Source organism: Myiozetetes cayanensis, unplaced genomic scaffold (assembly GCF_022539395.1).
Source record: "Myiozetetes cayanensis isolate MyiCay16 unplaced genomic scaffold, myiCay2020 scf23, whole genome shotgun sequence".
In the NCBI taxonomy this organism is placed as follows: domain Eukaryota; kingdom Metazoa; phylum Chordata; class Aves; order Passeriformes; family Tyrannidae; genus Myiozetetes; species Myiozetetes cayanensis.
In genome coordinates this window covers 9357963-9380798 of record NW_026087445.1, presented here as the reverse complement: position 1 = coordinate 9380798, position 22836 = coordinate 9357963, and the positions used below count along the sequence as shown (strand labels likewise).

Here is a 22836-nt window from a genome sequence, read left to right as displayed (position 1 = left end):
TCCCCCAGGGATGGATTCTGCAATATGCATGAAAGACTGACAAAGGGAAACCACCCTGGCACCTGCATAGCCTGAGGGCATTCACTGCAGCAGTGGGAGTGCACAGGCTTGGGCAGAGAATGACATCCAGCTCTGCACTGCACTCTGCACTGCCCTCCCCCAGCACGGGACAGGCGTGTTCCTGATGCACCAGGCTCCCTCTCCACCCTCTCCCAAGCACCAGTGATTTTTGTCCCAAGCTCCCTATTCCCATCTCCCCAAACCACAGAGCAGTGTGTGGATGACCATGCCCTGAGCAGCTCACCTGCAAAGCCTGGCTGGCAGCGGCACAGGAACCCCTGTGCCTGGCTGGGGCTGAAGGTGCTGGGGAAGTCGGGCTGTGTCCCGTAGTAGGCTGGGTTGGAGCGCTGCAGGCACTCGCCCCCATTGTGACAGGGCTGTGTCTCACACTCATCCACATCCTCCTCACAGTCCTGCCCCGTGTAACCTGCCAGGACACCCGTGTCAGCACCAGGCACAGCTTCACTGGAACCCGCCTCCCAGACGCTGTGGCTGCCTTTGGGGTGGTCTGCAAGGGGCAGCAGGGGCAGCCCCCCTGCCCCAGGTGATGCAGGGTGACCCTTCACTCTTCACTCTGCACAGCAGTCACACACTGCTGGCCCTGCCCTGTGCCCAGGCCCCAGCACAGCCCCAGCTCACCTGGCCAGCAGGCACAGCTGTAGTGGTTGATGCCCTCCAGGCACGTGGCACTGTTGAGGCAGGGGCTGGAGGCACACTCCAGGATGTCCAGCTCACAGTGCTCCCCCTCGAAGCCCGTGTCACTGCAGTCACACTGGTACCTGTGGGCACCAAACACAGCAAGCCATCAGCTCTTCCTTGGACTGCAAAGCCCTGCGTGAGGAAAGGTCAAAAGGAGCCCAGCTGGAGGTGCTCAAACCCACTTGTGTTCACACCTTACCTGTGGAAAGGTAAATTCAGACACACAGGTGTGTTCTCAGCATTGCCTTTGCTGTTCATGCTCTGCAAATCATCTCCTTTGTATCTGTTCCTCCCTTCTTTGAACACCCCACAAGTTCTGCTGCTGGGAGGGAGCTTCTCCCAGTAACAGCCATAAATCACTGTTAGTGCCACTGGGGTGTACAAAACACTAAATCCAGTTCCCCCCAGATTTCTGCTCTGGAGTCTAATTGTCCAGCCACTGGTTCCTCACCTGTTAACAAGGTCCTGACAGGTCCCGTTGTGCTGGCAGGGCTGGCTCTCACACTCATTGGTGTCCACCTCACAGTGGGTTCCCTCATACCCTGGAGCACAGGTGCAGGTGTAGAACCCCACGTGGTCATTGCACAGGGCCCCGTTCTGGCAAGGCTCTGAAGCACATTCATCTATTTCAACGTCACAGTTCACACCTTCGTTACAAAACAGAGAAATGTCTGTGTTATAAACCCAGAAAAGTGCATCTCTGCTGCCTGGAATTCTGAGATGGAGTCACAAGAGCCACAGGATGAACCCAAGCTGGCTACCAGAGTGATCTGTTCTAATTTTGCCATTGAATATTTGGGAGCTCAGGAACAGTACATGATTCTTACAAACTAAGGACCTTTAATTTTTATTTGCTAACAAAACAATTTTGTCTAGACTTTTGGACTTTAGTCTTCCATCACAACTAAAACTAGTTCCCAGTATTTGCAAAGCTTTAGTCTCTCTCATTCGGGTTTCTGAAGCAGCCAATCAGTCAGCACTTCCCAAATAACATCCATTTTCTGAGTAAGCCAGAATCTGATCTTGCACACAGCTCTTGTGAGGTTTATGACACCTGGTTTGGTATCCTGTCACACTGCATTCCATCTCTGAGTTGCCCATGGCCTGGCATCACCTCCAAACCTTCCTCACTACAGTGGCACCTGCCAATCCATCTAATCTGCACTTCCTGGCAAAGGCTCCCCACAGAGTGGACACGGCCATCCTAATCCCAGCGGAATGTGGGCCCCCTAATCTGCTGCTTCGAGCCCCTCAATACCCACCCTAAACTTCCTTCACCCAAATTCCAGCTGCAAGCACCAGGATCAACCTGGTCTTGGCAGCCAGTGGTGCTGGAACCTCTGGGTGAAGCACTGAACCACAAGGCAAAGCCTTGTATTTGACATCAGAATAATTTGGAGCACAAGCTCCTCCAGCTGCCTGGGTCATTTTGTCACTTCCTGGGCAGGGGAATCCCACAGTCCTGAACTGAGGATTCAGCATAAAAAGAGAAACTGACTTGCACAGACACAATTTTACTTGATACACAAAACCACCAGTAACCTCAAGGCCCACCCAGAAACTCTGCCTTTTTTCTCCTTCATCTCTGCTCATTTTTATCAGAGGGTGAGTCAGCACCAGGGACTGCATTCCCTATGTTGTAACTTCTCCTCATTCCACTGGTAATCAGCAGCATTCCTTCACAGCAACCCAACTCCTTAAACACTTCAGTCTCAACGGGAGGAAGGCTGAGAAAGTTCATGTGCGAGGTGGTACCAGGCAGAATGGGCACATTCCAACCCCTTCCACACTGATAAGCAGGGCTGGGGGAAGGAGAGTCCCCTTGCCTTCCTCAGATAACTCCCACGTGTGGATTCCTCTCTGAGCCACCATTAGCACAGATGCATAAATACACGTTTGCCAGGCATGAAAGAACTGGAAATCTCTACCTAAAAGCCACTTTATTCCAAGAAACAACTATTTCCCTTTGAAAAATCCTGCTGGACAGGACAAAGAACTAGAGGGCAGGTAGGCAGAGATAAATTATACCTGGAAACACTAATATCCATTTCCTGATTTTTATGTATATCTCCTTTAATTTCATTCTGAGAACTAATTACACTACTTTATATGTAGTACTCGAGTCTCAGACAGTCCACCCACTTCCACTCTTGGATCCGTGTCTCACAACATCCACACCACCCATGGAAATCAAAGCCTCAGGTATTGCCTGGAAGCCACAACAAGCCACGCACCATTTTTCACACACAGCACCAAACACTCCAGAAATACAAGTTGTGCAGCAGGGATGGAGTCTCACAGCTGTAAAACAACAGCGGCTCAGGCCGTTACCAACACCCCGGGACCAGCAGTGGGAGGGCAGTACCCGTGTCCCTGTCCCCAGCCCTGGGCAGTGGGTGGGCAGTCCCTGTGTCCCCGTGCCAGCAGTCCCTGTGTCCCCGTGCCAGCCGTACCTGTGTAGCCGGGCCCGCAGCGGCACTCGTAGTGGTCCATGTGGTTGAGGCAGGTGGCGTTGTGGCGGCAGGGCCGGGAGGCGCACTCGTCGATGTCGATCTCGCAGTGGTAGCCCTGGTAGCCGGGCACGCAGAAGCAGCTGTACTCGCCCGGGCCGTCCCGGCAGATCGCGCCGTTGCGGCACGGCCCCGAGGCGCACTCGTCGATGTCGTGCCCGCAGGTGGCCCCGGTGAAGCCAGGCGGGCAGAGGCAGGAGTAGCCCCCGGTGCCCTGCACACACGTGCCATTGTTGAGGCAGGGCTGGCTGGAGCACTCGGTGTTCTCGGGGTGGCAGCCTGCCCCATCCGCTCCCGGCTGGCATTTACAGCTGTAGCCGTCCTGTCTGTCCACACACTGGAAGCGGGGGTCGGTGCAGGGGCTGCTCTCACACTCATCAATGTGCTCACAGCCGGTGCCGGGCTCGCAGACACACGCGTACTCCAGCAGCCCTGGAGCCGGGCTGCAGGCCATGTGGGCAGGACAGTCATGTGCAACACAAGCATCGTACAGGAGTTCACAGTTCCTGCCCACGTAGGCTACAGGCTCCACGGGGCAGGTGCACTGGTAACCCACTTCCAGATCCGTACAGCTCCCACCGTTCTCACAGGGGGATGAGGAACAGCCACTGTCATTTTCAGAGTGTGAGGTTCCTGTTGAGAAAAGAGACTCTGTCAGTCAGCATGTGTAGCTCTAAAGGAAAAGTTCTCTGATCACCACATACAACAAGGGGCTGTTCTAGCCACGAGCTGAGAAGGACACTGGAGAATCAAACATTTACTCTTAATCAGACAACATAACAGGCCTTCGTAGGGTGGCAGTCAGGAATTTCTTGCCAAGTTGTGTGAGTGGGTACCTGCTTTTTTAGGAGACACTCACTAACCAACTATTTCACTTGTGCTTATTCATCCATGAGTCACTTTGAGAGCAGTGACACGCATCACCTTAAATCCATTCACAAGATTAACTCCGTGTAAAATTCCATGACCCCTTTCACTGGCAGGGCACAGCACTTGTGCCTGGAAATCCAGAGAGGCAGGATGGGCTGAGGGATTGGCTATGTCTCTGAATGTCCCAAAGGCTCCTTCTGGGGTTACCATTTTTTCTCAGCTAATCCACCAGTGATTTGAGGATGTTCCCATAAATAATCCAACCCCAGCTCCAAAGGGACACCTCACACAGTCTGATTACATCACTTTGATAGCCACTGACCCTCCTCCTCTCCCCATGTTAGACATGTAAATTCACACTGCAGGAAATCTTTAGGTGTTACAGCAAACAGAGACTGATGAGATTTGCTGGTGGCATTTTAGATCCAACCTCTCAGTACCTGCTGAGCCAAAACACCAGTCTGATAACTGAAGTAATGCTGAGACCAGATTCCCCTAAGTCTGGGAGCATTTGGATGTGATCAGTTAATTCACAGCGAGCCACAAGGCCCTGCTGTCCCCACAATGGGAGTGTTTAAAAGGCTCTTGCCCCATTAAGCAACTCCACCATCCAGAAATGCGATGGGACATGCCCACTGAACCGCAAATTTAGTTCAGATAAATGAGATTAAACCGGATACGTGATATAAAAAAAGGCAAAAAAGTGTTCAATGTAGGTATTTCTCAATGGAGCAGAATGGAAGAATAGGAGGAATCCTCATTTCTTTTCCAAAAGAAATTCTAACTTCACTTTGTGAAAGAAGGGGCAGATTAGCCAAAGGGCAGGACAGCCCAGGGGACAGGAGATAGTGGCCATGATGTGAGAATTAGGATATAAGTCCTGGACTCAATGACACAACAAGCACTTTTCAAGACAAAAACCAACCAAAAATAGTATAAAGGGAGGAAGGCATTGCAAACAGAGAACTTCTCCCTCCACAAAGGCAGCAGTCATTAGCACCTCATCCCACTGCAGCTGAGATCAGAGGTTGTCATTCTGCTCAGTTCCAGGATAAACTAGAGAGAAGCTGTGCAGTACAGATATCCCAGCCTGATTCCTGCAGAAGTGTTAGGAAACATCCAAACTTGGAAGTAACTCTGCAAACAGCCATGGAGCAGATGCCTGTGAAAAATGGCCTGAAAGCAGAGATAAAGCTCATGAAGGAGCAAACGGTATCTGAGAAACTGCTACTGCTCCTGGGGAGACAATCCCGACTTCCCTGGTGCTGGAAGTCAAGCCATCACTAGAGGCCTTTGTGTAAGCAGCTCTTGTCCCTTTCTGCCTTCTCTACGTGCCCAGGCAGTGACAGGTCTGGGTGACCCCCCAAAGCTGCAGGTGCAGAGCAGGCAGGTATCCCACAGCACCCCCAGCTCCCCTTGCTGTGTCACTGCTTCCCAAGGAATGCTGTTTTTCCATGCCATGCTCCCTGCAGAGGCCGTGCCAGGATCACACCCCCCAGCACAGCTCCTCAGCTGACCTTACACATTCTCTCACTGATGCCTCATTATCCCAGCCCAGTTCTGGTCACGTTTGCCGTGCTCTGGTGCACCTTCGGCACCCCCAGTAGTCAGTCTGTGTCAGTGGCTTTCTATCAATCTGCTCCATCAGCTCCTCATCACTTTGTACCTGAAAGTGGAGGCACCGACTTCAGGGCCTGAAAGGGATTTATTGGAGACTTGGGTTTACAAAGGCCTGCCCCTGCCCTGACCTCCCCCAAATTCCTCCCACCAAGAGCCTGGAGAGTTTCTAAGTCTTCTTTCAAGAGGCCGTGCCGGGGGAGGGAGGGTGCTCAGGGCTTTGGGCAGCCCTTTCTCTTCCCAGCATCATCTCCATGGCCCACCCCGCCCGGCCCCCTCATGTGATGCTGGGAGAGCTGCTGAGCACTGCACTGTCCAGCAATCCCATTATGCTGCCATCAACCCTTTTATTCTCAGATTCCCAGTCAGGCAGAAAACAAGGATGACGGAATCTGCCTGGAATCTCGGTGGCAATTAGAGAGGAAGCCCGGGAAACTATTTCCAAAAGAGCTTTACTGGGCAGGAGATGGGAGCCTTTGTGGCTTAATGAGTAACTGCCCAGCCTGCACTTTGCACAGCCCAGGAGCAGGGCTGGGATGGAAAAGGAGCCCCAGCACATCCACCTGCACAGACATTCCCATTTTAGCAGCACCACCAGGCACTGCAGTAGCCAGGCTGAGCCACTGCCAAGGCTCAGTCGTGGCTTTCTCTTGCAAATAAAGACAAACATCAAATCCCTTTGCTATTTCCTGCCTTTTTCCAATGTTCTTGCACAAGAGACTTACCTTTCTGCACCCTCCCTGTTGTGGTCCCTGGTGTGACTGCAATGCTCAGGGATCTCAACTAGTCATGGATGCCTGGCCACTGCACAAGGACCTGGGGACAAAACCCTGGCCCATCCTCACACACACAGACCCAACACTCACTAGAAAGTCAAAAGGCTTTCCTGGCTGACCAAAGACAGCTGTGGAGGCACAGGGTGAACTCCAGCCTCCTCTAAACTCACTGACCATGAACAACAGCACTGCTTAACTCCTCACTTCAGCAGCACCTCATTCTGCAGGAAGATATTCCTCTTTGGAGCAAACATGCCCAAGTTCCACAGCCCTGCTCACAGGGCGAGCATGGAGCAGGCTGAGGACACTGCAGTGTAAATGATGGACATGAAACAGTAGCTAAATAACTTCAAATTATTCTGTGAATTGCAGCTGGGAGAGAATTCCTCTCATGTGAGGAGGTTTCAGGTGCATTAACAGCACCAGCTCCAAGACTGCCACACCCTCCCCTGTATCCAGGACGCCTGTATTAATATGGAATATTTCCCAAGGGCAAACCCTGCCCCTGTGTGAATCCATTCTAACCCTAACACTCCTTCTGTGCAGTGCTAAACTTCTGGCTTGAGAAAGAGCACAGATGATAATATTTTAGCTCTGATTTTGTTATTTTCAACCATCAGTCTAAGGACATGCAACAATTCCTCTCAATTTTGGAATAGATTATTATACAAATTTGAATAACACATGAATATGCAACAAATGCTAATAAGAAAAAAATGAATAAATTAGCTTTTTCTGCTGGAGACCAGACTACACTGTTTCATGAACACAGTGAAAATCAGGGCAAAGAAATCACTGAATGACAGGAGTTTATAGTTTTCCACAAAAGCAGTTGTTGCTGCATTAACAATGACATTCAGGATTTTTCCTTTATGTTTCACAAGAAAAATATGGATTAGTGATGTTGGTAAGGGGAAAACCCATTAAAAGTATATTGGAGTCATCCTATCCTGCAACCCTACTCTGAAATGAAACTGGAGGAGGCTACAGCTGCTTTGAAGAGCCCGTTCCAGGCATTTCGGGGTGGATTAGGAGGAACTTCAAAGGCAAACAGAGTCCCATATAAAGCATTCACTGAGCTCTGCCAGGACAGGTCTGGTTTTACACTTTAAAGGTAGCTGACAAAGATTTTCCTAAACGATGAGCTTTGTGACCTTTTGTAACACTTTAAGGCAAACAAACTGCATTACCAGGCTCTGCTTTAATAACTGACTTCAATAATCTTATACTTTAGACCTTCACTATATGATCTTATCAAAGGGCAGTTGCAACAGCGAGTTTTCTGACCACAAGAAGAGCAATCAGAAATTAATGAGAAGTTGGGTAATTACTTCAGTGCCCAGAGATGCTGCTTTAGCATTTACTCACTGGCTTCTGTTCCGGGTTTGCTTCTCACAAGTTTGCTTTTTTGAAGTCTCGGTAACAATGACAGGGATGGCTGTCCTAGGATGGGGACACACTCGACCTCGCAGAAGGGAACCCCTCCACCAGAGGGGATTCCAGCAACACAACCAGTAAATAAACTGAATAAAGGAATGGCAAGAGTTGGGTCTCCACGACAACAGGAAGGCATGTGCTTATATTAGTAAATCCCTGCTGACCTCTGCTGATCCTTCCCTATCCTGGTCAGTGTAAAGGATTAGTGAAAGGGTTCACACTTTGCCCTGTTCCCAGGATCCACACAACCAGGAGGCAAAACTGGACAGGCCTGGCAAGGGGCCTCCCCATTCACCCTCTCTGCCCAGCCCTGCTCAGTTGGGAAGCACAGCTATGGAAGGGAAAGGCAGGAGAAAATCAAATCCTTCTCTGGGAAGTGCCTTCCCTGTACCTGTCCAGGGATGGTACAAGGCCTCCTCAGGTGATTTACACATCCCGAGGGCTTTACAAGCCCCATTTACTTCTCACACATAGAGACTAAACCCTTTCTTCTCAGACCTGAGCAAAGCACCTGCTCAGAAACCAAGGCCCTGAAACTCTCTGAGACTGCTGATGAGCTCCTGACGTGCTAATAACTGATATGGCACTGAAAACATCCTGTAACCTGCATTCCCTGTCCTGGTTAACACAGAAACGGGCCCTTGTGACAGCTGCTTTAACAGCAGGCTCTTCTACTGAGCCTCAGAAAATGGGATGTGGGTTGGGAAACTTTCCAAAATACCAATGTTTGATCACAACCACTAAGCCCCTGAGTGGCAGCAGCTTCCCACCATCACCAGCCCTCAGCAGCTCATGGAGTAACTCTGTGACTCTGGGGCCCAGAGCCAAATTCTTCCTGCCCATTATTTTAAAAAGGAAGAAAGGATACTGAGATACATCTGCTAAACATCATCCTTACCAACTCAGGTTATCAGCTCACCAGCTCTGACAATTTATGTGAAGATAGGTGTGGCACTATGACCAAAAAACCCAAACCCTGAAAATAAAGATTAGCTAATCCAAAAGCAGTGTTGGCAACCAGCAGGCAGTACTTCTAAGACAATACAGAATAAATGGATGCCAGGGATCCCAGCAATGCCAAGAGTGTCTTTTAGAAAAATCACTTTAAAAAAGAGCCTTACTATTCATGACTTTGATGTCTTTTGTAGAGTTCTGGGAGATTAAACACACAAGCCCAGCCAACTGCCAGTTTGGATTCTAATTTGAAGACCTCTCGTGACACCCCTGCACACAGGTCAGGTGGCAGTTTTAGACAGATATTGTGCATTCAGCACTTCCCAGACAGCTTCTGACGTTGTTTTGCTTTGTTCCTGAAGACCAACAAATTCCAGACCACATCTGCACACAGTCCACTGGTGTAAAATATTTCTGTGGAATGTGTGAAGGCCTAGGCCTACACTTTCATTCAGACAGGAGGAGAAGATGTGGCTCAGGTTCCACATGTGAAATGTGCAGAGTATTCACCCCTCAAAGAAGGAGGATGCTGACTCCTGTCTCCCACCCAGCTTGCCCAGTGAATTGCTGGAAGGTGCCAAACAATGGGCACCAATCCACAGGGCCAAGCAGTGCCAACACCACGGCCCAAGGCATTAACAGCGTTAATCAGAAATACCCCTTCAGGGAACTGAACTCATTGTTAACACAGAACAGAAGCCAGCTAGTTTGTGTTCACTATCTGTTGACTGTTCTAATGCAGATTTGGAGGTGTAACTCCCATTATGAGGCTTCTAGAACTGGGACAAAGACAGGAGCTATAAATCCCTGGTTTATGACAGCACTGAATATATTGCCACAGTAACCCTTTGATGTTCTGTGCTCAGGACACCACAGTATTTTCCCTTAATAAACACTCCTCCAAGCTGACCTTCATGTTTCACACATTCTCTGATCTCTCAGCCATTTCCACAGATCAAACACTGGGACAGGGACTTTCCTGTGTATTCAGTTAACCAGACTGAGTCACAGGCTTTAATTTCCAATTCTTATTTAAATATCCTGACAATGACCAGAGCAGCTGGGAAGATTGGTTTTGTTTGTTTCCAGGGTTTGAAGTAAGGCTTAGACCCTGTGTGCTGAGCTAATCTCAGGAGCTGGCATCAGAGCTGAGAGCAAACTGCCGGGAAAAGGGTTTGGCTGCACATGCTCTCCCTCACAGGCCTCCAAAGCACCTTCAGGCCAAAGGGATGTGAGTTCCGTGCCTCCTGACGGCTGGAGTTGTGGGAACAGAACGGAGGTGACACTCCTCCTGCCCTCCAGAATTTCCTCCAAGACAGCAAATTAGCTGGGAGCAGCTGAGCCCATTGCACAGACAGCAGCAGCAGCAGTGGAGTCACCGGCAGAGCCTGCCCCTCTGCCCCCCTGGGGTTTTTTAAACCCTGGAGATGGTTTAGAAGTGGTGGCTCTGGCTGCAGGATGGTCTGATGGTTACAGCTCGCAACAGGCCAACTGGGTATTCAGAATGTCCTCAGAAATGTTGAACAAGTAACCTGGCCACTCTCTGCTGCAATGACATTTAGACTCAGGCAATCAGAAATAGAAAACAAGTAGTGAATTGGTTCATAAGGGCAAGACAAGACCTTTCCTTAGGGCCTTAAAAACCTACAAGTGCTACATAAATACCACCATTCACTCCAGTTAAAATCTGGCAGAATTCCCCTTGCAAAATAGGAGAGACTATAAAAATGACCAGTGCCCTCGAGCTCTGCTGGCTCCAGACGTGGCATCCACCTGCAGTCCAAAAGAAGGGCCCATTCTCACTGTTCCAGAGCAGAGCTTTCCCCAGGAGGGCAGGGAGCACAAAGCTGGGGAACAGGGCAGGTCCCTGGCAGCCACACCCAGAGCGATCCTGCAAGGGGCCTTCCTCCTGCTCAACAAAGCCCCCATAATTGCTTCTCACTCCAAACCAGTAGCTATGGTTACTAGATACAAAAGACAGTCCTGCCGCTTCCCTGTGGCCAGAGGAATTCCAGGCACTTGGAGCAAACACACCAGACAAAGAAGCTGGTACAAGGAAGAGAAAGAAAAAGAAATCAGACAAAAATCACAACATATTTTGGCTTTCATATTCGTAGTCTGAGGTGGTCAGAGCACAGGAAGCCTTGGGATGCCTCAGAGGGAGAAAAGGACTGTTGGGGAATCAAAGGAAAAACTAAAAACTTTCTCCAACTCTCAAAAAGCACAAACATCACCCACTAATGCAGGAAAATGCCAAGTGCCATGTTCACCAAGAGAGGAAGTTTGCTGCATGTATCTGACAGTATTTTCTGTGTGTTCTCCACACTTCACCTCCACTCCTTCCTGTCATGGGTCATCCCTGTCCTGGCTCAGTGGAAACCAAACCAGACTTGCCTGTACAGGGCCGTGCCTGGCAGTGCCGAGGACAGGACAAGGAGACCAGTTCAACCCCAATCACACTTTCCAGTAAAAGGCTCGATGTGTTCCTGACGTGACCTTATAATCCCCAGATGACTAAAACAGATGTCTAGGCCCAGCAGATCTCCAGGCACCCATTCCAGAAGAAAAAGAGAAATCTGTTTTTAAGGGTGCATAAGAAATTGCATACAAGGGTGACAGTGGAGCCCAAAGACATGTTCTTGGCAACCTGAAAAATCCCAGTATACTCAAGTATATTCTTTGGCTACAAATAAGTTTTCAATGTGTAAAAAACCCACAAAACAAAACAACCTCCTACCAGTGTGATGGAATGTTTTGTTACCTTATCACTTCTTGCACTTTGCTTTCTGCAAAATATTGAAGTGGGAACACTCAGGTACTGTGATCTCCCTCCACATTTTGCCCCTGATGTATCTGGCACTACACTCCCCTGGGTACACTCCTCTTGTGCCCAGGTGTATTTCTAGAGCACACAGGATGGAAATACAGCTCTGTATTTCTTCTATATGGGCACAACCGAAAAATCCAGACTTTTCCAATGGAGAAAATGGTTACTATAATAGCTGAATACCTAATTACATGAATACTTAATTACTCAGCTCTTGTGAATAAATGCATACATCTATGTGCACAGGGAGAAAGATGAAAGGAGACATGAAATAAATAGGAGGAAAAACATATCTAGAATGAAATGCCTGTTTATCTTGCAGAGAAAAGTTTTCAGGCTTCAAATCTGTGAGAGGGATAATTTGTTCATCATTGTGTGCAATACAAGGGCAGGTCACTGATTTGATCCAAAGTTACTGCACAGCAGCTGGGTAAGAATGAGGCACAGAAGAGAAAAAAACTTACCCCAAAACAAGAGGAAAAGTGGCAGCAGGAGAGCAGCATTGCACGCCCTGGAGGTAGTTTTCTTTAATTCCATGACAAGTCTAAGGGTGGCTGTTCCGAGACCCTCCGAGGAGAGACAGGAGCCGGAACGCAGCAGCCTCGAGCTCTGCCCACATCACGGGCTGGGCCGGACTGTGCCCAGGCCGGGCTCTCGCTGCATGCCGAGCTGGGACCAGCACTGTCCCCCTACAGAACCAGCACTCACTCCTTCCAGGGCCAGCACTCACCCTCACAGGACCAGCACTGTCCCCCTACAGGACCAGCACTCACTCCTCACAGGACCAGCACTGTCCCCCTACAGAACCAGCACTCTCCTCACAGGACCAGCACTATCCCCTCACAGGACCAGCACTATCCCCTCACAGGACCAGCACTGTCCCCCTACAGAACCAGCACTCACCCCTCACAGGACCAGCACTATCCCCTCACAGGACCAGCACTATCTCCTCACAGGACCAGTACCACTCACAGGACCAGCACCATCCCCTCACAGGACCAGCACTCACCCCTCACAGGACCGTCACCATCCCCTCACAGGACCAGCACTACCCCTCAGGACCAGCACTCACCTCACAGGACCAGCACTCACCCCTCACAGGACCAGCACTATCCCCTCACAGGACCAGCACTCACCCCTCACAGGACCAGCACCATCCCCTCACAGGACCAGCACTCACCCCTCACAGGACCAGCACTCACCCCTCACAGGACCAGCACTCACCCTCACAGGACCAGCACTGTCCCCCTACAGGACCAGCACTCACCCCTCACAGGACCAGCACTCACCCCTCACAGGACCAGCACTATCCCCTCACAGGACCAGCACTATCTCCTCACAGGACCAGCACTCACCCTCACAGAACCAGCACTCACCCCTCACAGGACCAGCACTATCCCCTCACAGGACCAGCACTCACCCCTCACAGGACCAGCACTCACCCCTCACAGGACCAGCACTATCCCTCACAGGACCAGCACTCACCCCTCACAGGACCAGCACTCACCCCTCACAGGACCAGCACTATCCCCTCACAGGACCAGCACTAACCCGTGGACAGAGTCCCGGCACCCCGGGCCGCCCTCGTGCTCGGGGGCGCCGCGAAAACGCTGCCTGGATCGCACGGACGGGACGCGCCCGCTCGGACGGGGCACCCGCCGGGGCTGCGCGGAAAAGACTGCCGAGGGTTTTTTCATCTGTTTTTTGAACTGCGCCTGCATAAGGCAGAAAACGTAGCCGTGACAGCACCTCAGAGCTGTCTGGACACGGGTTGTTTGCAGGTTCTGTACCAGCTCGTATTTACAAACAAATTCCAGAGGGGATCGATCACAGTTTTCTGATGGAGGCTGCTTTGCCCCAAGAGAAATAAGACAAAAGCACTCCGTTAACCCCAAAAAGCAGGGCCAGCCCACATTAGTCTTTACTGCTGTCTCATCATGAGATGGCTGATCCCACAGGACAGATGAACTCACAAGGTGCACAGGAACCCTCTTCCCAGCTAAGGAACAGAGATCAACACAGGTACCTGTGTAACACAGGCACCAAACCACACCACCACCTTTGGATGCGTGGATTGAGTTTGAGAAGTGGAAAAACTTATCAGTGTGCATTGTTTCCTGAGAGTAACTGGAGAAGGACACAGTCCACATCAGCTGAGACCTACTAAGCACCTCTAAATCCGTATCACAATTGGATTAAAGCAACTGTAATGAGAATTACGTCCATTGCCTCACCCTTCACTGACAGCTAAAAATAGAAGGCAGGTAAGATGCCAGACAAATTCCTAGTTTCAACAAGAAGTATGCAAGACAGCAAGGAATTGGTGCAGCCAGCCCCAGGCTGCACATAGGGAGAACAGGAGCAATCCTACAGCGAGTAATTTGTATTCCCAGTATCCCTGCAGGGCAGCAGAGGCTGGTGGGATGTGTGCAGGGAAACGGGAGAGTTACTGCAGGGTTTTTACAGAACAGCCACAGCAAGAGCCTTTTCACCACCCAAACTGCAGTTCAGGAACAAATGGTTCATCTCACTGTACTGCCTTAGAATGCTCCAAAGATGATATATCATGTGTTATCAACCTTATCTGGACCACCCTGCCCCCACTTTCATCTCTGGTGTCTTCGGTCTGTTTTCTCAAGATCAGGCTCAGTATTAGTTTCTTGCCAGTTACCACAACCATCTGGAGCTCATTTGTGTCCCCTCAGACTCTCCTTTTGCTGTCAGGGGCCATAACCAAACACTGACATGTGCAGGATCTTTCTGCTCAGAATATTTTTGCCTCACCTGTGTGGATTACGCTCCCTACAACTCACCTTTTCCAAATCCCAGCAAACAGCTATGAATCACTGCACAATTAACTCTCACCACGCCACCATTCCTCCTCAGCTGAAGCCAGGCACTGCTGCAAGTCAGCCAGTGCCACACTTCACAACACTCGGAAAGCACAACTATCCGTGGTAATTTATGGCTCCCGTGACTACACCAAGGACATGCTCAGCTTTCATAAAACAGCATCAGTGTAACAAACCCCCACACATGGGAAGTGGAGGCCTCGTGCAGCTCTGCTGTTCCTGGGGCCTGTGACACCCCAGAGCCTGCACGGAGCCCTGACTTGGGGCACACCAGCCAGACTCAGGGAAGGCAAAACACCTACATCCAACTGCCTTATAACACCTTCGTGCAGTGTGTGCCTGTGAGGACATTAGAAACTGAATTCTTTCAATGGTCACGGCTGCAATTTTACGAGATTTTGCCAGCATAAGTGGCAATTTATGTGCTGCACCCCTGGGCATACAAAAGCCAATGTGGGTATTAACCAGCTTAGTCCAATTAAAGGACCCTAATGCAACTCTGTGAAGGCCCTGATTTGCTAGGCTTGACTACATTTCCAAAGGAACACAATTGGGTGGATTTGTTATCTAAAGCATAAGCTCCAAGTCCTTAGTCATCCTTGCTAAAGCCTTCCCCAAAGTGGTCATGGTTTGTGCCACCTCCGCATCGCTGCCGTCCCCCGTCCCCCTAATCTGCTCTTTAAAATAGTATTAAAACCAGAGCCAAAGGACACAGCTGCTTTCCTGGGGTAACACTCATTACCAGAGACTTAAGGACAGCATAACAGCGAGGCTTCTATTCTCAGCTGGGGCAGGAACGCTGGCAAGCCGGAAATGCACGCCGTGGAAATGGGGCAGCAGTGGGCAAGTGGATTAGGGGGCAAGGGAGAAAGTAGGGCTGGGGTGCTCAGCAGAACCTTCCTGTCTCCTTATTCTATACTGGTCTGTGGACTTGTCACGAAACAATCCTGTACATCTGTCTACACCCAGGGCAGAGTGAGCCATGCAGGAAAGCCCCTCAGCAAGCCTGTGCTTTGCATTCAAAGAACAATGTACGCGTGCATGAGTTTCACAACCTTTCTCCCACAGGGCTTAAAATAATCCTAATGCTCCAGATTGGATACTAGAGACGTGTGACAGGCTGGGAAATATCAGTGGTAGGAATAACAGCATTCCTACCTCCTGTCACGTGCACCTGCAGCAGCCCCAGAGGACAGAGCCTCACCTTCCCTGTCCCCTGCTGGAACCACTGAACACAGATCTACTGCACTCAGCTAACAATGCAACCCAGCAGCATCAAAATCATGATTTTTTTCCCCAGCTTTGTCCTCCGAGGGTCATTTGGCACAACCATACACAAAAGAGTCCACACTAACAGGCACTGCAGACTTGGGAAGCTGAGTCAGTAACAAAAAACTTCCACTCCAAAACTGTGTGCAAACCCTGACTGCTTCAGTACACGCTCCTGCTTTCAGTCACTGCTGCAAAGTGCCTGTTTTTAAAAACGTCAGGTTTTGGAGTTTCAAGTCTCCAGGGTCACAGGCCAATTCTGTGAACTGAAAAGTTCAAGTACAGTTTGGTGATCTAACGCTTGAGGGTTCCCCAGGGCCCAATCTCCAACTGGAACCTGGCTCTTCGCTGAGATCCCCAAAGCCCCGAACACGCACTGTCCCCACTCTCCCCTCAGGCCACCACTAGATGTCCCTTCTGCACCGCCAAAGGAGCTCCGGCCCGCGGGAGCACAGGAGAGAGGGGAGAGGGTGGTGTTACAGCAGCACTGCGGCTGCACAGCATGGACACATCCCACGGACACATCCCCTGGGCACATCCCACGGACACATCCCATGGACACATCCCATGGACACATCCCATGGACACATCCCGAGGCGCTGCAGGGCCAAGCCCAGCACCGCGAGCACTGCGAGGCCTCTTGCAACACCCAGGCAGCACAGCCAAGCCAGAGTTCGGGCTGGGAGTCAAAACCTAAGAGTTGCTGTCAAACCTTGGCAAAATCACACAAAATTTCCAGTCTTGAGACATCCTAGCTGCACTTTTTAGACACAATAAATTTAGTTTCCTATCACTGCTAATCAGGAGAGCTGGCAAGTAAATGATGCTGCCTGATAAAGGAGAGTGCTGAGCAGACAGTCTGTCCCAGGCAATGGCAGTGGAACAACGGGCCCGGCAAGGCAGAGCAGGGAGGTCCCACGATCACTTCTACAACAAAATGACATCTTAGCAGAACTTCCTCTGATCCCACCACCAGCAGTTGCTCAGAGAATTCCCAGATTTGCCTGCAGACTGTGGGAGGTCGAAGGTCAGGATTTGAGAAGACCAAATTCAAACAGGTTTGCCTGAGGTCTGAAATCACCTCCCCTGCCTTGCAGTACTGGCTGCTCGTGCAGAGATCTTCACTGCATGTGCCAGTCCCGAAACCCAGCAAACTGTCAAGACCATAACAAGGACATTCAATACCTGCCCAGCACCTGTGCCTTCCTCTCCACCAGCCAAGCCCACACAGAGCAGGCTGTGCAAAAGCCAGGGTTATCTCCCAAGGAACTCCCAGAAGAAGCCAGGCCCTGGCCGTGGATGCACCCTTTGATCTGAGGGTGGAGTGCTGCAGCTCAGCTCCAAGCCCTTTGATCCTCCTCCCTGCTTACAGCTGCCTGCTGGAGGTGAACCCCTTCCAAGGGGCCTCTCCGGCAGATGGGAAGATGGGAATGTTGATCAGCTTACAGGAAGAAGCTGAAACAGCGTAAAAAGGGTCCCAGGCAAGATTTTCTGCAGTAAAACGTTATAGCAGGAAGGATGTGCCCAGTGCGTTGCCAGGATCTGAGAATGTTTTGAAGACGTGTTTACCATTGGGAGGGCCCCTTTGCTGCTGTTTTTGTCCCGAATGAGCCAACACGTTTGTAAATATTGCTGGTCAGTGTGAGCTCGGGGGAGCCACTGGAGGGCAGCGCTGGGCAGTTCTCTGCTCCAGCAGCCCCACACAGCGCGGAAGGGCTGAATTAGCATCTGTTTGCTGCAAAGGTCTGCACTGCTGGAACCCTGGAGCCAGCCCGGGCCCAGGGCGCCTGCCAGGCTTGGGGAAGAGCCAAATGCTCAGCCAGCACCAAGGGAACCGGCAGGCAGAGCCAGAGGGAGAGAGGAAGGAAAGGAACCTCAGCATGCAAGTTTGCATCCTGTGAAGGCCAAACACGGGGGTGGGAAGAACAGGGAATGTGGGACCTGGAAAACAAACACATGCAGCTGCACCGGGAGAGCTGTGAGCTCTGAAGATGAGTTCAGCCTGACATCTGTCTCTGCCATGGAAATGGCACCTTTGAACACTGCATAAATCAGCAAGCTCTGCCTCGTTCTCCTTCCAGCTGCAACCTCTGCTTTCTCCCACAGACTTCACACACAGTCTGCTCCTAATGAGGCCTCTGGGAAAACTGGACACTCTCACCACAGTAGGTGGCAGGAAGGGAAATGGATGCAGACCGGGAATGTGCCAAATATGGAGGAATGAGCAATTTTCTCCAAGAAGCCAAAGATGTGGGTCTCACTTTTGTGCATCTGCACCTTAATGAACACTAAACACTCCCTCTGCCTCCAAATGCAGTCAGGTAACAAAGCAGACACATTAGCTGGTACGAAGGCGGGAGACAGCTGCACGGGAGCAGTGCCGTGTTCATCTCCACACTCAGAGCTGGGTCCCTGCCCAGCCCCTGTCCCTCCCCTGGGCTCACACACCTTTCCAGGCCCTGTTTCACACCAGCATTAGCACAACCACTGCCCCTTGCTGAGGGGAGCAAACATCTCCACAGCCAACTTTTAATCCAAGAATATTTCACAGATGGAAGCTCCTGGGGGAGTCAGTGGTTTCTGATTCACAAAGGCCCCAGAGTAAAGGCCCCACCTAAGCTGGGTGTGCACAAGTTGCTGGATCTGCCCTCCCTGGGGTGAGAGGGTCTGGCAGGGATCACCACATCACATGCTGCCAGGTGGGATGCTTTTTGTTGGGATGCTGAATCCTGGTGTTTCCATCACCATCCATTTGTCAGATTGCTTAACAAACCTCTGAGAACGACAAATACAGATCTTCACACAAGTGTTAACAACTTGTTCTCATGGTCTCCAAATTAATATCTTGTTTGCTTCTAACTGCAGAACTGGACCAGAGACAAGGGCTTCAGCACTTGTGTCTGCCCTCAGATAAGCTCTGCTCCACTTCTCTTAGGCAGTGTGGTTTATGCACATTTTCTACTTCATGTCTCACAACAGCAGGCAAAGCGAGCTCCTGCTGGGCTGCTGTCAGAGGTGATATTGATCTGCCACACAAAAGCCTGAATCTCCAGCTCTGCTAACCCCGTGCTGAACGTGCACAGGAGCTCATCAATACGTCTGAAAGAAAATCTGCTCCATGGCCTTTGGAAAAAAGGAAAAATGAAGGCTTCTTATGAGGTTGTATACAAAATATTGAAGTGGATGGATCCAGAAACTTCCCAAGAACTATGGGAAAAAAGCCCTAGAAGAGTAATAATACTTTAAACCATCTGTCTAATGCCAATCCAGCCTTGCCATTCACTTATATGTATAATTTCTGGAAGGAATCAAAACTGACAGCTTATTGGAACACTATCCTTTTTCTCCCCAAGAAATTCCACCGCATCTAAACCAACCTTATATATCCCAGGAAGAAGGAGCATCCTGTGTATTTAAAGCCGTTTTCCATGCCCAGGCCGGTGTGTCAGCATCATTTATTATGCTTGAGTGCTTCAGAAGTCCCAAACCTGACAACGTAATTCTCATTAGCTTTGGGAGGGACTCCATATGCTAGCCCAGCTACGCTCCCGGGGCAAGTGATGAACCTTCCTGCCTCCAGCTCAGCTTTAGGGCCTTCTCTATTACAGGACTGGGGAAAATTCCCTTTGTTGTCTCTGGGACCAGAAGGGAAGCCAAAGTACAGATGGCTGAGCTTCCATAATCACGGAGCAGCTGCAGAAATGCAGCCTCACTCCGTGGTGGGAATCGATCTCTGCCGACCTGCACCTTCAGACAGGCACAGGAGCTTCACCAGGGCCTGCCAGCGATTTTCAAAGAAAATCTTTGCCTGGAGATTTCGATTTTCAAAGAAAACCTTTGGCTGAAGATTTAACCTCCATTTGATCCTTACCCCTTTTTAATGGGGACTCTGAACCGAGGGACTTGGCATCTTTGTGCCAGTGTCCCCTCCCAGCAGGTCAGCGTGGCAAACTCCCTGCAGAAAACAGAACCCAAGCAGCAAGAACATCTCTTTAGGTGTGTGTGCTCTGAGAAAACGACAAACCACTGTCACTTGGACATGAGACTAAATGATGTCTTCAATTGCATTTCTGCCTCCCTGTAGAGCTTGTTAAACACAGGTTCCCTTGGCTTCTGCTTTTCCTTTGATTCAGGTCAGACAATGGAGATTAACCAGTACCCAGCATTTCTGAGATTTCACAAGGTAAAAAGTCAACTTGCAATCCTGCATGGGCTGGATTTAGCTTGCAGACTCACACAGCCATTTCCCTGAAACCTTCAATGAGCAAATGATTACATTTAATTTTATTTTGTTAGTCAGAGTTAAACTTAAGTAACCTTCAAGAATGCACATTACATGTCAATGATCCAGTACCTCCTTTTATAGCAACCAACTTTTGGGAGGAATGCGAAAGCAAAAGCAACCAAGATGCACTGGCAAGCCAGGAATGTCAACGCATTGTGTTTCCCCTTGAAACAGTTTCTTGCCATTCACTGAGAGGTTGTGACCTTCAGACAGGAGTTTAAAACAGTGAACCCCCCTCCTGGCTGTTACCTTCCACACTGATACACACTTAACTCCAGTTCCTGCTTTCTCTCCCCTGGGTAACTTAACCCTGCAGGCGATTTCTGTTACAGTCACGGTGCTGACACTGTGTATTCCACCACCCAGTGTCCCCTGGAGCCACCACTGCAGGCACAGCCACGGTTCATCCTCTTGCTGTGAGGCAAAGCACACACTCCCCATCACACCAGCCATGAGGACAGTGATTTGCCCAGCCTGCCCAGCATTGTCTTTTTCTATTGCTTTGGTGCTTCACTTACAGGCACATCCTGGTGGGCTGATGGAATCTCCCTGTTAGAGCAGAAGCGGCTCCTTCAGTGGAGGGACTGACTAACTCCAGGCACAGCTCCCAGGAATTGCCAGGGCAGCAGTGGACACAATGCTTCCCCATTCACCCATCCATCTCCAGCTGAAACCGAGCTTCCAGGGGTGACATAAGGTCACAGCAAAGAGCAGAGGGAAATGGAATCTGTGACAATAAGCCAGGTGTCACATCCCGTGCACGGAGCCCCAGCAAGGACAGCGCGGTCATTCTCTGGGAGCAGGGCTGGGATGTGGGGAATTCTGAGCAGATGTTAATAGGATGAACACATCCCAGTCCTACAGCCTCAGAATGATAATGCCACTGAATACCAAGAGCATATTGATCTCCTGAAGTGCATAGTCAGAGCATCTAATGGCCCTGTTGAGAGCAGGGAAACACTCCAAAGGGAAGGGGAAAAAAGAAGAAGAGAAGATGCTTTAGATTGGAGAGTTTTATCAGCTGAAAAACCCTTGGGGCACACAGGGATGTTAAACTGCTGCACAGACACACACTGAGGGACCCAGGAACACACACTCTGTGCACAGGAACGGGAGAATGAATTTACAGAACTGCTGTGATTGTTACAGGTCTAAACCATTTGTGCTAGGTAGAATATGGGAACCAGGAAGAATCTAAAGGGGAAAATAAATCCTTACTGCACTGTCCTGATGGACCAAAACTGTGGGAAAAGAAAAGCTACCCCCAGTGACGCAGAGAATGCAGATACTGTTCAGAGGAAATTCAAAGGGAAATTCTTTCTATTTTAATGACCTCAGCCGTTATTAGTGATGCAGATCAGGCCTTTGTTCTGAGAGGAAATCTCATTGCTAACCTGTGTCCCTGTCAAGTGGGAGACACTGAAAGCCCCTTTTACACAGGGTTGAATAACCAGGAAATTCAGTTTGTTCTCTGCTCTGCTATCTGTTTAGTTCAGCACTGCACACACCCTGGAAAGCAAAGTGTTATCCCTGCACTGCACATGAGGGCCAAGTGCTCCAGAGGAACACATTCCCTGCTCCACGGAACCCATCCAGTGTTCTCAGCCTCTCACAAAGACATGCAGCTCTTGGAGGGACAATGAGGCTCCAGGACAACAGCACTGCAAATTATCAGCTGGTTCAGAGGTGCTTTTCCTGTTATGAGCTACAATTCAGCCTAAGCTGCACTACCAGAGATCCCTGTAAAGTTCAGTCCCAGCAGTGCCACCACAGGAGGATATCAGAATTCTATGAACTCTGTCAATAGTATTCTGTATCCCTGAACCACCAAGGACATTGGGCAAACACACTGAAGAGAGGAGGAGAAAGGATTCCAGCTATCCAGAGCTTTCCACTCTCTGCCCACAAAACCGCACTCTCGCATCAAATGGGGAATGCAACTCGAGGGACGTTTTAATCCTACACCCCTGCTCTAATTAATAATCCTACTTTATCAATATTTGATGGAGCTGTTATGGTGTCTGCTCTGACCATTACACTTTTCATAGAATGCTCTAAATTATGCTGCTCAGTAGCAAAGCAAGAGCAATGCACTCCTCTCAAGGTAACACAGACAGGAACCACGGCACCTTCCCTCGGGCAGTGCCTTTCCAGAGGGTTCCAGAGGGCCCTGCTCCAGGAGCAGCCTGTGGGATGGACTGGCAGCTCAGGCAGATGCAGCTGAGCATCAACTGCTGCAGAAAGATCCATGGACTCAGCCCTTAATGGTAACCCACTGTGCCACCATCAGATGGGGAGGAAAATAAACTCATATCCTGAAAACCAAACCACAACAGAGATAATGCTGAGCACAACAGAGCAGTCACCGTGCCCACTGGCAGAGAGACTCACAAACCAACCATGACAAGAAAAACTCACAGTTCTTTGCAAACAGAAGTGCTGAGGAGAAGGATGCAGCCTACCCTGTGCTAAACACAACAGCCACGTCTGGCTCACCCCAAAGCCTCCCTCACGTCACACCCAGCGAGCACCGGCCCAGCCGTGCTGCTGTGGCTGCACTGCCACAGGCCAGGCAGTTCCTGCTGCCCCCCACTCCTCACAGCACAGCCCCAGAGCGTCCTCACCCTCTGCTCTGCCCTGGAACTGCAGCCAGAGCTCCCCAAAGGCTGCCCTACCCTGA

At 50.3% G+C, this 22836-nt stretch overlaps 1 protein-coding gene across 4 annotated transcripts in view; it reads right to left on the bottom strand.

Annotated features, from left to right (window-relative positions):
• CRB2 (crumbs cell polarity complex component 2) overlaps positions 1-22836 on the bottom strand; it is a 54213-nt gene that overhangs the window by 19242 nt on the left and 12135 nt on the right. For 3 of the 4 annotated variants that reach the window (XM_050319884.1, XM_050319885.1, XM_050319883.1), the window contains exons 1-5: positions 12215-12287; positions 3213-3902; positions 1211-1406; positions 700-839; positions 305-487 (exon numbers count right to left, since the gene is read on the bottom strand). In XM_050319884.1, the coding sequence (XP_050175841.1) occupies positions 305-487; positions 700-839; positions 1211-1406; positions 3213-3902; positions 12215-12287 (1282 nt within the window). Of the gene's footprint in view, positions 1-304; positions 488-699; positions 840-1210; positions 1407-3212; positions 3903-12214; positions 12288-22836 lie in introns of those variants that run through there. The other variant, XM_050319886.1, reaches the window with a different exon arrangement.